Consider the following 15,739-nt stretch of genomic DNA (forward strand, 5'->3'; position numbering starts at 1 on the left):
GGTTTTTTCCATATTTCTGTTTAGTTCCCACTTCCGCATGAAATAGAGAATGACAGAGAACATACACACGAGCTGCCATGAGGGTATTTACGTGACATGCATTAATTAACTTGTAGTTCTGTGTTCTTTAGGGCAACCACCAGTGCTTTACAAACTGGGAGCGAAGCAGATCATCAGTGTGATGTGCCTTTACCAGTCTGGGTGAGCCCACAGTAGTACAGACTCCCCCTGGTTGCTGCTATTCCTGCCCAGGGTCCTGCTCTGAATCCCAGAGGAGCCTCTGCTGTCTTAGATCTGGGAGCAGGGCACAAGCTGCCAGGCATCTGTGACCACAGGAAACATCTCCCACAGCTTCTGGCTGCTAGGAAAACAATCCACTAGGTCCAGTGGTGGTGGCAGCTCATCTACCATGAGCAAGGGATTGGATAAATAAAGAGCATGTGAACTTCCAGACCTTAGAGCTGAGAGGAAAGGAAGAAGTGCCTCAGGCAGAAAGCAGCACTGTACAGGCTACCACCTCTTCTACACCTTTGCTTCACGTGTAACGTTACCTTTGCTTCATGTGCAACTATTCTGGGCACAAACAACAGGATTTCAGAGAAAGGGCAATGGAAATGTTGGCACCTCCCTCCATTTTCCTTAATAAAAGAAGTACTGAGTCTGGAATAGAGTATTCTTTTCTTTATTACAACATAGAAAAAAATACATTAATTTAGTACACTCCTCAGAGCCCTTTTCAACAATTATTAAAGGATGATCCATAAAACATGGTCCAGGCTTTAGAGGCACTCCCTGTTCTGCTGTTTCCAGTCTCCTGCAGTTCATACACACTTGTGGCAAAAACCAATCCCATCCCAGGAAGCCCATCTCCACTGCAATCAGTTTATATTCCACTGCAAGGAGAGGGGAAGGAATATGTAAAAGCAGCAGATTCAGTGGCAAGGGACGTCCCAAAACCAGGCAAAGGGATGGATGTTCCTGCCAAAAGAAGCTCCTGAACTCAACAGAAAAGTTGCAAACAGAACTAAACAGGAAAAAAACCAACTCCAATTTTGACTAATGACCTCACCTTGTATCAATGTTTCTCAGGTTGCTTCTGGAGGACCTCAGTTTAAAAACTTTCAGCTACAGATCTGTTTTCCAGACAAAGGTAAGAACCAAGTGACATCAGGAAGGATCCTGCACAAGAGTTGTTTCAGTACAGTTCCAGGGTTTCTCATCTCATCCAGCTGGCAGGAGGAAAAACCCACTTGTCTGAACTGGGGAAACTAGTTTTATAGGAAGAAAATGTAGGCTTGAATATTGACACTAAATGTTATAATCAAAATGGCATTTAAATGCTTGTGCAAATAAAACCCTGCAATAAGAGTAAAACCACAAACTTTAATAAAAAAGGCTGGCTTTATTTAAAAAAAAATTTACAAGTGTATTTCTTTAAACCTCAAACATACACAGCTGAGTTATTCACATCTTCCATTAGATGTGGCTTATTGCTTCAGCCTCCCTCAGCAAAGTGCCACATGACTAACGAGTTTCCCCCTCCACAAAAATGTATCTACCATTTCACAAAGCTCTTGTGCAGACGGGGTTGGTGTGGTGGGTTTTTTTTTTTCTTCTTTTAACACTTACAGGCAGCTGGGTCTTTACACAGAAAAAGTGACTGCAGCTTCGCCCTTGTGCAATTTTCCCCAACCTCTGCTGGCTTGGTCTGCTTCTTGCTCCATTCAGTGTCCCTGGATCACATAGGCTGGTGCCCACTCGCTAACTGGGGTGCCAGAAAAGCCCACTGAAAGCATCTTGCAAAGCTCGGTGACAAGCAAGAGAAGAACTGTAGCCCCCAGCAAGATCCTGGGGAGAGGCGGCTCGTACATGGTTGAGATACCTGGAACAAAGAGAAGTGTTATTTCAGAGCAGAAATAAACACATCCAACACCTGCACAGCTCACAAGGCAGTGAGGTCAGGGCTGCTCTTTGGGAGAAAGCAAGGAGATGGAGCTGCCTGCTGCTAGCCACCTGTAAATGTGCCAACATATGTATAACTTCCATTAGTTAAAATAATGGCAGCACTGATGCACCCTCAGAACAAGCTGCCCAACCAACACCCTGAAACATCTTGGCTCTTTGCAGGAGGCTGCACAGGGTTAAGTACCCTCACTGGCTGGTATTTTCTGTGCTCGCTCTGGGGGCAAGGCTGCACTTCTCCCCCTTGGTAATTCTTTCTAAGACAATAAGGACAACACAAGCTTTCCTCTGCTCCCACAGCAATCAGAGGGTTTCAGCTCTGTCCAGTTGATGCTGGGTGCTCCCAAGAGCAAACTGTGCTGGTTGTTCTGATGACAACAGGGCTGAACTTTCTGCGCCTGGGCCTACCTATACCTGTAGTAACTCCACTGACACCAGAGAATTAGATCTGCAGGAGGCTCTTATCAACATTTTGGCTAAACAAGCCTCTCAACTTCAACTTCATTAAGCAACATTACCCGTTTGTAGAGCCATCTAGTTTGATACCAAACCAGCCAGGCAGATGGGTTGACATTGGAACATGCTGCCTACACTGGCACTGCCACGAGCTCTTGGCTCCCCTTAGCTCCTCCTGAGGGCTCAACCCAGGTGTCCACACCAAGAGCTCCCATTAAAGGTGTCTGTCAGGGGGCTTGAATGGCTTCATTCAATGATGTAACCCTACAATTCTCACACCCCACCTAAGACAGATACAAGACCAGCTTCTCAGCTAAGTTTTGCACCAAAACCTCATTAAATACAAAGACAGACACAGGCCTGGTCAGCACAACGACCCTCTCAAATTCTGAACACCAGATAAAACACCAAGAACTGCTTTTCACAGTGGCGTGTAAGACACCGAGCTTCAGCTCGCTGGCTTGATTCATCACTTGGTATGTGTTGCTCCTGGGAAGATTGAATCATTCCACCTCTGGCTTGGCAATTCAAGCATAAACTTGCAAAAGGCATACAAGCCTTTTATAATGTTATCCCAAGAAACCTAAAACAGCTGCACTTTTGGCAGGAAAATACAGGACCACCAGTAAAATATCCAAAACAGTTGCATCTTTTAATTTATGGCTGTACACTCTTTCCATAAAGAGTATATAAAACAGGTCAGATTTTATAGGTCAGACATAATAAACAGTCATACCCATCGATGCCATAAATGCATAGAAAAAGAGGTTACTTAGAAATGATTAATTACAGTTTTAAAACTGTATTTCTTGCACCTAGTAACTACAATGTGCAGACATGAGCAACACTTTGGAGTGACTGTTGGGGAGAGGCTAAAGCTGAGACTGAATTTGCCTCCTCTGGCTGAGCTCAGGTGAGCTCCCCCACTTTGTACCAACTTGTGATAGAGTTGTTGGACACTGGTTCCCTGGTTCCCACCAGGATGAGCACAGACCCTTTTAATAGTGTTTAATCCAAAGGGAATCTACAAGCACAAGAGCAAAGATGGTCCCATCTCTCAATTTGCAAGGGAAGATGGTCTGCAGAGAGTTCCTGTTTCCTGGGAGAATGCCTTTAATAGATTGTTTCATTATTATTTTTTTAACATTCTTGTTACTTGTCCCTTGATATTTTAGGAGGAAAATCTCATCCTTCCCAAAGGCCTTCTACAAGTGCTGTGGGAAACAGGAGCTCCTTTCCCCAGCCAGGAATGATGAAGGAAACTGACAACAAATAATTTCCTTCCAAACACCAGGGAGAAACCTCCTCCACCCTCCAAACCAAAGAGTCTTATAAAAATCAGTTCCCACCTCAGGTTTTACTTCTACCATGCTTGTCTCACTGCACAAACTTACTTTTCTACTTATGTATGGAACAGTCCAGAGGAAACAGGAGATTATTTTACATTTGTATATTAACAAAGGTTGGCTGTGTTCTTTTCATTACTTATCTTTTCATATATCACTAAGAGGAGGAGAGATGCAGAGCCTATGGTTTCCCCTTTTTCAGGTCATCTGAAATTGGGGCATCAGTTTCATAAGAGGGCCTGATTTACAGCTCTTACAGCATTTATAGTTAATTAGTAGGTGATCTCTGAAGCAATACAACATCACTGCCAAAGAGGCTCAGATCAACTTTTACTAAGGCGACTTGCGTTAATTCTCCTTGCTCCTGTGAAACAAGCCTGACACGCTGCTGGCTGTCAAGTGAGGTCTTTATTTTCTTGTTAAGTATCTAAACTTACTGCTCTTGACCCCTTTTAATTACTGTGGTCCACCAGGCAATTGCAAAGAATCTGCCACACTGAAGCCACACAATGAGAAGCGAACGTTCCGCCGCCTTTTCCGCCCTGATCCCCATCTGTGCTGCCTGAATCCAGCAGTGCCCTTCGCTGGGGAATCTCTCTGAACTGGATTCCTGGGGTTTCTGGCAGAGGTCAGCACATCTTTTCATGTACACCTTTACAACAGCAGCAGGAAGAAGTGCTTGCCAAGCCTTCCTTCCAAAAAGCTGAGCTCCGCTCGGTCTTTGGGATCTGGAGGTAATTGCTCTCACTAGTTAGCAAATTCCAGCACACTAGGTCTGTTTTTCATAGGTTTATTTTAAGTACCTGTAAATCTTATAAGCAGAAACCAGGAAAAAGAGGTTTGCTTTTTCTGGTGCAGAGGTTTTTAATGTAACTTGGTTTTACTTAGGGCAGACTAGACTCTGAAATTTTTTTTTAAAAAAAGCACTGTTATTTCTGAGCAGGGCTAAGGGGCTGTGTGTTCTCTGCCCCATGGTTTCACACTTCCCGTTCCCCATAATGCCTGCACTCCAGGCTCTGCCCAAACAAGCCTTCCCTTCCCTTTGCTGCAGCCATTGGATGTTGATCTTCCACCTTAACCTTTCTCCTCAGTGAAAACACATCGTATTTTGTTCCTCACGAGCCTTCAGGGGGCTCATTCCTGACCTTTGGTTTCTCATCACCGTGCGAAGCAAAAAAAGAAAAGAAAAAAAAAAAGCCTCCTGTTTCCAAGGCAAGATGTGTAATTTGCATTTGGTGCAGAGGCTGAGAATCAAGCTGGTCCCTTCTGGGGGTGGGTTTCCTTCTTGATTCCTCTTCTCCAGAGCCCATGTCACCATCACTTCATCAGGAATGACTGGGACCACTGGAGACCCACGCAGCAGCGGATCAGCGTGGCAGGGGCCCTGATCCCCCCTGCTGGGCAACCTCAGCACCACTTGGCTTTGCTACAGGGACACAGCACCAGCTGGTCACACAGTAACACCCCAAACCACTGGCAAACCCCCCCTCACTGCTCGACAGGGAGGTCTCATTGCAAAAATAGAAAATAAATTGGAAAAAAAAAAATCAGGAAAGACTTCAGAAACAACCAGAAAGGGTGAAGAAACAGCACAAGCAAACCCAGCTATGAAAGACAAAAATAAAAGCACCCAACCAAAATGCCAAAAAAAACCAACCCAACCCAAAATACTTCCCTCCACCCACCCAAATGAACATCTCAGTACTTGGGATTATTTCAGTCTTCCCTGTCTACTCAAGATAAATGCAGTCCCACTGGTGTTTCTGCAGATGCATTATTGGAGGTGCATGTGGAATACGGTGTGTTTGGCACACAGATTTCACTCTTTTTTTGATCTATTAGGTATTTTATGGGGGTGAGGAAAAGAAAAATCACTCACAAGTTGTTTGACAAAAAAAAAAAAAAAAAAAAAAAGAAGTAATTCTGTTCCACAGAATAGATTTACTGCTCATCTGATTATCTGCAGTTTCCAAGGCAGAAAGGAACGGGGCAGACGTTAGACCTGGGAAATTTTCCAGATTCATAATTTAAATAATAAATAGCAGTTGCATGAAAGCAACCAAAATACTGGAAAACTGTGTAAAGCATTAGCAGGGCAGTAGCACATGTTGCATTCCTGAACCTTTCTGGAGACAGTATTTTCACTAGATTTACCAAGTCTCTAAGATGAGCTACCAATGATTTATTCAGAGTATCCTTTCAGAGACTGGGTCTTATCAGATGAGAGAGGCATGTAAGAAAATGGATTTTCTCTGGCCTGTTTTTTGTTCAGGAATGTGTGACCTGGGTTACTCTACAGCCCCTGAGCAGGTAAAAACTGAGCTCCTCCAAGCAACTCTGGTTTTGCTTGAATCAGTTCTACTACACGGTTGATCTATGCAGCCAAAGAAGATTTTGGTTATAAAATAAACCAAGTTCATTGCTGTTCTTCAATAAATAGCCTTTAAAATTCATTTGGGAACAGGTCTTTGCTAAGCATCTTATTCAAATATGTTGTGGCTTTCCCTGTCTCGGAGACAGTAAGGTCTAAAGGTAGGATAGAGAACCAACACACAGAAAGCAAGGACTCAAGAGCAGTAGACCAGAATAGCAATTCATCCCTCTACAGACTAGCTACAAGCCTGATCCCAAGCCCTCAAAAATTAAACAGCAGTCCTTCATCTGGTTTAATACACACTCTTTGGGCACTATCACCATCTTCAAATCTTAAAAACCAAACTGGCTATCACTGGCATCAGAAATCCCTGCTGAACACCAGCCAGCACAGTCTGTTCCAACATACAGTGCAACTTGAACACAACCATGAAGTCACAGAATCATAGAATCATAGAATCACAGAATCATAGGGGTTGGAAGGGACCTCGAAAGATCATCTAGTCCAACCCCCCTGCCAGAGCAGGGTCACCTAGAGTATATCACACAGGAAGGCGTCCAGGCGGGTTTTGAATGTCTCCAGCGAAGGAGACTCCACAACCTCTCTGGGCAGCCTGTTCCAGTGCTCTGTCACTCTTACAGTAAAAAAATTTTTCCTGATATTCATCTTAAACCTCCTATGCTCCAACTTGTATCCATTACTCCTTGTCCTATCACTGGTCATCACCGAAAAAAGCTTAACTCCATCGTCTTGACACTCACCCCTTACGTATTTGTAAACATTGATGAGGTCCCCCCTCAGTCTCCTTTTCTCCAAACTAAAGAGACCCAGCTCCCTCAGCCCTTCCTCATAAGGGAGATGTTCCACTCCCTTAATCATCCTTGTGGCTCTGCGCTGGACTCTTTCAAGTCAGCAGAGGCTCTTCAGGAGCCCAACTCTGCTACAGGCCTTGCCCCATGCCTGAGGTCAGGCTCCCAGCCCTGATGGCAGAGAGGCACCTGCCATCAGCCACTCCTCTCCTCCACTCTCCTGCACAAAAAGGACTGAATGCCAAAAAATCTCCTTCATCCTTCAATTGGGGCAATTGTTCCCTGGAACACGTGCCTCAAGGAATCAAGACATAATTTGGTTGATAAATACAGCATAACCATTTAAATTACTTTAATTTTAATGCAACCAGAAAGTCAAAAGTGGACCACAAATTATCAGAGTGTGGAGTTTGCTGCAAGCACCAGCACACAGGGAGGCAGGTATCCACTGCAACAGCTGAGGGGGCTTTGGTATTGCCTTTTCTTTTTTAAATACCTCTGGATATTATGCTTCTGTGCATGCAATTGCAGCAATCAGTGTGTGAATGTCAAGGAACTGCTAAGAATGATGAGGTCCAAACACAAAAGATCCCAAGGCAGACAGAAAAATTTATAAGCATCAATGAGATCCCCCTCTTCAGCCTCTCCTCACAGGGCAGATACTCCATTCCTCTAATCATCTCTGTGGTCCTGAGCTGGACTCTCTCCAGTAGTTCCTTGTCCTTCATGAACTGGGGAATTGGATGCAGTGCTCCAGATGCAGCCCCACCAGGGCAGAATTCTGTTCTACCAGAAACAACTTCTCCCAGTAGAAAAGCCAAGCAAACCCCAACCCACCAAATCAATAAAAGAAGTCTAGGACCTCTACTGATTCTTTTTAGCCTCTTCCATCTGCTTTTTCTAAATAGCAATTTGTTTCAAACGCTGTCAAGAGTGTCTCTGGGTAGATGTAAACGTCAACTGTGTGTGGTGAGATGTTATTGAGGATTAAAATAAACCAGGTTTGCCACAGCTGAAACGGAACAGAGAGACCTGCTACTGGACACTGAAAGAGGGGGGAAAAAAAAGAGCCTAGGAAAGTACTATTAGCCATGAAACAGCTGCCTCTGATAAAGCCAGTTCTCAATCCAAAGGCAGAAATCAGCGATGAGTTATTCCTCCCTCTTTCCTTCCATTACTCATCTCCCTTATATGAAAGGGCAAACATTCCAGATCCTGGCAGACCAAAGCCACGTGCCTTGCTCCAGCAGCATCCCAGGGCTGAGTGTTCCCACTCCAGCAGCATCCCAGGGCTCAGTGCTCCTGCTCTGAGAGCAGCAACTTCACTCCTTACCACTAAGCTACTGCAGTGACCAATAAAAGAATCTCTGGAGTGTTTAACATAAAAACTGAGGCACTTTTATTTGATGCTTCACATAAACTGTTTCCTCTTTTCATGGTGAAACACATCCATAAACTGTAAGATATATCTAATTACCTGGATCAGAGATTTTATTACAAATTACCTACAACATTGGAGAGTAGAGCTGTGAACCTTGCAGTGGAAAACATCTATAAAAGCAAAAACACAAAAAGCCATCCTTGGTGAGGAGAACAGAATCAAATTTTCCCATACTACTTTCCCCAAAAAACCAACTTATTTTTGTGATGAGATCCAGATCCAGGAGATCAAACATTTCCAATGAAAAGCTCATACATTGGGGGGATGGAATGGAGGGAAATTTTCTTATGACAGCTCTATCAAAATACAACTTCAGTGCTCCTAACTGAATGCATGATTAAAAAGCCCAACTCTTCTACTAGTAAAAATAAAGGAATAAATGTTTTAGAGAGCACCTGGTTTTCCAGTATTTTCCTAGCACTGCAATTCTACTGCTGCTCTAGTTTTTAAATAGATGTGACACCAGAATCAAGTGCTCACATTTATTTAACATGTAAACATTTGGCTTTGGAGCAATCTGAAGGTAAGATGAAAAAGCATGCAGAAATGCAGATCTAAGAACAAGGAGAAATGCCTTTTGCCCCACAGAAACTGCCTGATATAAGAAGTGGATGTTTTAAAGTGGAAAGGCAGGAAACTAACAATGAGAAAAACGTTTTATAGAATAAAGGAAGCTTTATATTACTCCAACCTAATATGCATTTCCTCAGTTTTCTGTGCCACAGACCGAATGACAGTCCTGGGATGCCACTTGCAGGCTGTGCACACGTACAGGCTTCTGCAGGTACCACCATGACAAGCAGCTTTTGGCAACTCCACTCCCCGTGAAGGTCCTGCCCACCAGGGCACCAACCTTGATGCCCTTGTTTCATATGGAGAAAGACTACAGACTCAAAGCTCAATGGACTGAAACACTATTAACTTAAAGCACTGTAGACTATAGATACACAAACTAAAAACTTTAAGCATGCTGAAATGGGACATAAAGCCCTCAAATGGCACAAACTGACCTACACCCATCTTCAAAGGAACTTCAAATCCAGTTACACCTGTAGACTATTTGTTAAAATGCTAACAGGTTAAATAAACTTCTTTTATTTCTACTGAGGAGTTATGCAAGCTGGAGATTTGCATTCAGCAGGGATGCATGTGTGTAAATCCAGCACGTTTGAGAAACACATTTTGCATCTCTCCTGAGCCCAGAATTCACCATGGGTGTCTGCATATTTCCTTTGATAATAATCAAATGGTGCATTTAATCAGGTTCTCTTAACGTTTATCCAGGCACCATCACTTCACACGGGCTCTAACAATTTCAGCCTTGGAAAATATAAATTCCAGAGCAAGAGAGCAGCCGTTCCTGTCTTTGCAGTAGATTCAGTGACCTGAGCTAATGCAGGAAACCTTGAATATGCTTTCAAAAGTTAAAGCAAGGACAGAAGTCATATTGTTTTGTTGGGATTTTTTTAGGTTAAAAATAAAGCAAAGCCTGAAGCTGCTAGAGCACACCATAATCCCCAATAGTCAGACTTCAAAGAAAGGAGGCATAATCTCAGCTGGTCTAAGTCAACACAGTTTAAAGATTTCCGTGCTGTTTCAGGGCAGATTCAAGGCAATGATTCTCTGAAAGTTCTCATTTTAGCAAGCGACTGCCTGTTTGAAAATAAAAATAGGAAATGGGAAGCAGAACCTGCAAATACATTAATCCTTTTGCAAGCCAAGGAAAGCTAAAGGCTTCCCAATTTCTTTTTGTTGATGTGTTTTGTGATGGCTATGAGTTCCACGCTGGCATTTCTTTCTTCAGTTGTTGGGGGAATTCCTCACATCCTGCTTTCCTCCCAATAATACATTTAGTTGTTTAAAGGCTCCATACACATCAGTCAAGACCCTTCACCAACTGTGCTGTGTAAAGAATTTGTTTCTTGCTGCTCACTGCACACCTCAGCACCACACATTCCTGCCAGCATTCCGGGCGCCATCTCCACAACGCACGCAATCCCTACCGTTTGGATGAGTTTAATCCTTTCCCTTCAAACTGAAGGCATTTCTGCTTAACCCCTTTCCCAAATAGCTTCTAGCACTCATTACCCCCCGCCCAGTACTTAATTGGCAACAAAAGGTTAATGTTTATTTCTAGCCCCCTTGCTCACAGGAAACCTTCCTTCAGCACAAGTGACTTCCGTAACTCGCGCCTCTGCGAGCGGAGAGGTCGGGAGCACTCTTGGATGAGCAGGGGCACCTGGTCCCCCATTTGTCATCTTCCTGAGGTCACCCGCCAGCTGTCTGTCCTCTCAACACCCAGCCCTGCCACCACGGCGATGGCATTCTCCCTCACTCAGGTTTCCAGGTCTGAACTTCCAGATACAGTAAATCAATCAGCCCTCACAGAAACTGCTCCAGCAACTGCAAGCAAGCGTTCCGTCCCCTCGGGCAGCCTCGCCGAGTAACAAGGACACTGCAGTTCCAGCTGGAATCCAGCAAAGCCCTTGCTCTGCACGACTAGGATGGATTACACTTTGGAGGACTGCAGAACTGCAGCTACATTTAGTCTATGACTAAATCAGGATCCGCTCGTACTTGACCCTGAGAAGAATGTCATTGAACACAAGGGCTTTTTCTCAGCTACGTTCTCTTTCTTTTTCTTTTCAATGGGTGAAAAGACCATTAAACCATCATTTCTGCAATGGCAAAGTAGCTCTCTAACATGCTGTGGAAATGTTTTAGCACGGCTTGATCTTCAAATTCTTTGTCCTTCCCTCTGCCCTCCACCTCCACTCTTCCTTCCTAACGCTACATTTAGGACAAGGTCACCAGAAGAATATGGGATATGTTTAAATAATTATTACTAGACTGAGGAAATTAACCATTGTTTTGTAACTCACTACCTGAGTTAGGATTGTTTTCATAGGCTTTTCTTTTTTTTGAAGGACAGGGCAAGTTCAGTCTTACAGGCATCACTGTTGTCATTCCCCACAGGTAGGGGAACGTTTCCTTGGATTTGAATCCAGGAATACAGGACCTCTTCTGTAGAGGCAAAAAGAAAACACAGCTTTTATTCTGAAAGAAAGTGCTTTTGGACATAAAAATTATTCTTGTAGGATGGAAATTCCCTACAGTTCCTCAGTCTCTGCCTTTTTCTCCAACTTCCACACACCCCACTGCGTGCCACAAATCCCCCAGCGCAGGGCAAGCAATCCATATTGATGAACTGGGGCTTTGAGAGAGCTACATGAAAGAGATTCCTCCTGGACCAGCTTCCATGTAAATTATACAGCTGTGAAGCAAACGGAGCCCTTCCTGAACAGAGCACTCAGTCAGGAACACCTACAGAAAGATGCTGGAGATGCACAGAGACCTTTCCCACCCCCCTTTTCAGCACATTTTGTTTGATGTGCAGTTCAGACCACGAGGATGGTCATGGCTGTACCATGACTGCTGAGCACAGGATGGCCTGCCACAGAGAGGAGTTATTTTTGCTCCAGAAACTCTGGTAAGGACCTTGACTTTGAGGCTGAGGCTGGAAAATGGACTGTCTGGCACACTTCTGGAGGTTTTTTCACAATGAAAGATTGGAGTTTAGTCCCAGAAGAGGAGGAGAGAGTCCCTGGGTGACTCAGGCATGGTCACAGTCAGGCTGCAGACTAATGGAAGCCAACAGTCTCCTTCACCCTTATGTCCTCCCCCACTTTGCCTCCTCCATCTACCTGCCCTGTTGCACAGCTCTGAAATGCCCATTGCAAGAATGATGAGGCTGGACCAAAGGGGAAACATCACCTTCTCCCCCCTGCTAGCATAAAGGTCTGAGAGCAGGAGGAGAACACCAGAAATGCATTTACCACAGTCACAGGCTTTGCTCCCAGATCACTTCTGATGGGAAAAAACCCAACATGTTCTGAACAAAGAAAAAGCTGAATATAACCTCAGCTTTGAAAATGCTGTCTCCCCACATCAGCTGGTCTCTTCTGTGTTCACTGTGACGCAGCAGCCTCCACTCTGAGAGAGGAGCAATGAATTCATGTTGTGTGGTAATTCCAGGTCTGTCTGACTCAGAAACAAAACAGCACAAGACGCACAAGAATTTCTAGAGGGTTTTTAACCTCTGATACTGATCAGATAAGTAAGCTGCCAAACCTAATAATTATCTCAAATGAATAACTAGGAGCACAGAGCAAGTTTTCAACTTGCTCTGTGCTCCTAGTTATTCATTTGAGATAATAAGAACCCAAAGTTATTTTCTTTAGGCAGTATTTGAAAAGCATAATTGTCAAAAGCAAAGAGACTGCAGTTTGAAGTACACTATTTAGAGAAGATGAGACTGTTCAGGTCAAAACAAGGTGAAAAAAACAGCCTGTCTGGTATTGCAGCTGACTAATGCTCTAATGCATTAGACCCTCCACTTCTTCAGGTTCTGGTTATTGCTGATCAGGTCAGCATTTCGGTCTGATGCTGAGGATCAAGTTTACAGCTCTCTGCCATGTTGGCATTTGCTCCTCAGCAAGGCCTGGAAGAGGTGGAAGAGAGAAAAGAGAGGATGGCAGGAGTTAGGAGTGAGGACTGCTCCTCAAGACCACAGCTGGAACTAGAAGCATCTGCCCAAGCCAGGTGCAGCCTTTTGGCTGAGCTCTCAAACACCAACCTGCACGGGAACCATTCAGCCCCACTCTGTACCATGGGGCAGGTCAAAGAGCTCACAGAGGTGGAAGGGAGAAGGGGAAACAGTTGCTCCTGTCTCTTGAAAACATTTTTCTGGAGGAATGATGGGGGAAAAAAAAAACCACTCCTTCAGTCCTCAGAAGTTTCCTCCTATCTGTCAACATATCATGGAATCACAGAATTGTCAGAGTTGGAAGGAACCTCCAGAGATCATCTAGTCCAACTGCCCTGCTAGAGCAGGATCCTCTCAGGACTGGATCCAGGCTGGTGTTGAACGTTTCCACAGAAGGGGATTCCACAGCCCCCCTGGGCAGCCTGTCCCAGGGCTCTGTCACTCTCACCATAAAGAAGTTTTTTTCTCATATTTAAATGGAATTTCCCATGTTCCAGCTTGTTCCCATTGCCCCTTGTCCTGTTGCTGGGAATTACTGAACAGAGTCTGGCTCCATCCTCCTTGCACCCACCCTTTAGATATTTATGGGCATTAACAAGGTCTCCCCTCAGCCTTCTCTTCTCCAGGCTAAAGAGTCCCAGCTCTCTCAGCCTTTCCTCATAAGGGAGATATTCCAATCCCCCAAATCATCTTTGTTGCCCTCCACTGGACTCTCTCTGGTAGTTCCCTCTCTCTCTGGAGCTGGGGAGCCCAGATTCCAGATGTGGCCTCACCAGGACAGAGGAGAGGGGAAAATGACCTGTCTCGACCTACTGGTCACACTCTTCCTTATGCACCCAAGGATTTCACTGGCTTTCTTGGTGACAAGGGCACACTGCTGGCTCAGGGATAATTTACTGTCTACCAGGACTCCCAGATCCTTCTCCTCAGAACTGCTTTCCAGCAGGTCCACCCCTAACCTATACTGGTGCCTGGCATTCTCCTTCCCCAGGTATGGGACCCTACACTTGCCCTTGTCTGAACCTCATTAGGTTCCTCTCTGCCCAGCTCTCCAGCCTGTCCAGGTCACACTGGATGGCAGCACAGCCCTGTGGAGTGTCACCACTGCTCTCAGTTTGGTATCATCAGCAAACTTGCTGAGGATACACTCTGTCCCCTCATCCAAGTTACTAATGACTATCTTGAACAAGACTGGACTGAGTACTGACCCCTGGGGGACACTGGTATTTACAGGCCTCCAACTCAACCCTGCTCTGTTGGTCACAAGCCTCTGAGTTCTGTCACACAGCCAGCTCTCAGTCCACCTAGCACATATGGTGGGAGAAATTATTATTTGGCTTAAATATTAAGTACAATCTTAAGCTTATTTTTCTGTTTTAGCAGTTTGACATTTCTATTGTGAAATCTGGGTGTAATTCTTTGGAATCTATTGTCCTTCTTTGGTGGAATTTCTAGAAGGGAAAAAGCAGTGATGATGGGAGATTTTAATTTTATTCTCTAAAAAGACAATGAGTTAAGTGTCTAAGTGGAATCATTCTTTACTTTATATAATTTCTAATGAATTATTTTTTATTCTTTGCTACTTTCAGCCTAATACAATTTCCTGAACCAGCAGGAGCTCAGATATCAAAGCAGAAGTGTGCTGAGTTAGGCAGAATCCCTATTTTCACCTGTGGAGAAAAGTGCTCATGGAGATATTCACAGTCACTGATATTCTCCATGGATTATTTGTATAACAACTTGACCCATCCTCCAAACTACATCCTCAATAAACGTATCCAAAGAAGTTCCACCTACTGATTTAATTGGTTCTGAAACCTTCTGGTGCAGAAACTGCCTTTTCAAATGTTCACAGAGAGTGCCAAACACTGCGAGGGGGAGGAGGGAACTTCTCATTAATAAATAACATTTAATAAATTATCTGGTGATACCCTGCTGAGGAGAGAACTCATATTAACACTAGGTGGCAGAAGGCTCTGTCACATTGAAGACACCTGCAAACAGATACACCCACAGACCTGGACCTCAGCTTGATCAACGATTTTAGAAAAGCTAAGGGGACAACAGCCGAAAGCAAAATAGCTGTAAAATACCACTTTCCATCCACTCTTCCAGTTCTAATTTTGGCTCTGGCATCTTTAGCACACATCATCTCACTGTTCAAAAGATCATTTGCTATCCCAGAGTCTAAATCACCTTCCTAACACGAACCTTAAATCACCTCTTACTCAATTCAGGTGAAAATATGTATGTGACAGGTGATTCTATTCAGCTTTTGAGTAAAGGAGGAATTCACAGCTTAAAGAAATAAATTGCCATTAGGGCAAGTACACAATAAAAACATACACTACTAGTTACCCTTGAAAGGTACTTGAAACCAGGCTTGGAGTGCTATAGCAAGTACACTCCTGCAGCTGAAAGAAAAACAACCACCTACGAAGAAAAACTCATTAAAAACTCCTCAAGACTCAGTGTGGAAAAGGTCTCCTAAAAATGGCAGCTGCTCCTTCATGGAGATGTATTTTCAGTAGACACTTTTGTAATTACATATAAAATTCCACAGTGTCAACTGATTTCTTCTACTTTTACATATTTAATCCTTTGAAAATTGTTCATGCTTGATTTTCTTCTAGCCTGGCTACTCTATTTCCAACTACTTGAAGCTTCTCTGTCTTCTAGTCTACATCAACTTAAAAGAAGGAAATGAAACATCTAACTTCTAGTAAGAAAGGATAAGTGAAGAAATATCACCAATCACTACTCAAAGACCGTATACAAAGAGGAATTGGCCCTGTGGGCTCCAAC

The 15,739-nt window shown here is 44.0% G+C and overlaps 1 protein-coding gene across 1 annotated transcript in view; it reads right to left on the reverse strand.

The window, feature by feature from the left end:
* Positions 1-666: 666 nt before the first annotated feature.
* MNAT1 (MNAT1 component of CDK activating kinase) overlaps positions 667-15,739 on the reverse strand; it is a 125,528-nt gene continuing 110,455 nt past the window's right edge. Inside the window, exon 8 of the mRNA XM_051622292.1 lies at positions 667-1,882. Coding sequence (XP_051478252.1) covers positions 1,762-1,882 — 121 coding nt within the window. The 3' untranslated portion in view covers positions 667-1,761. The remainder of the gene's footprint in view (positions 1,883-15,739) is intronic.

This window comes from Apus apus, chromosome 5 (assembly GCF_020740795.1).
Source record: "Apus apus isolate bApuApu2 chromosome 5, bApuApu2.pri.cur, whole genome shotgun sequence".
NCBI lineage: Eukaryota > Metazoa > Chordata > Aves > Apodiformes > Apodidae > Apus > Apus apus.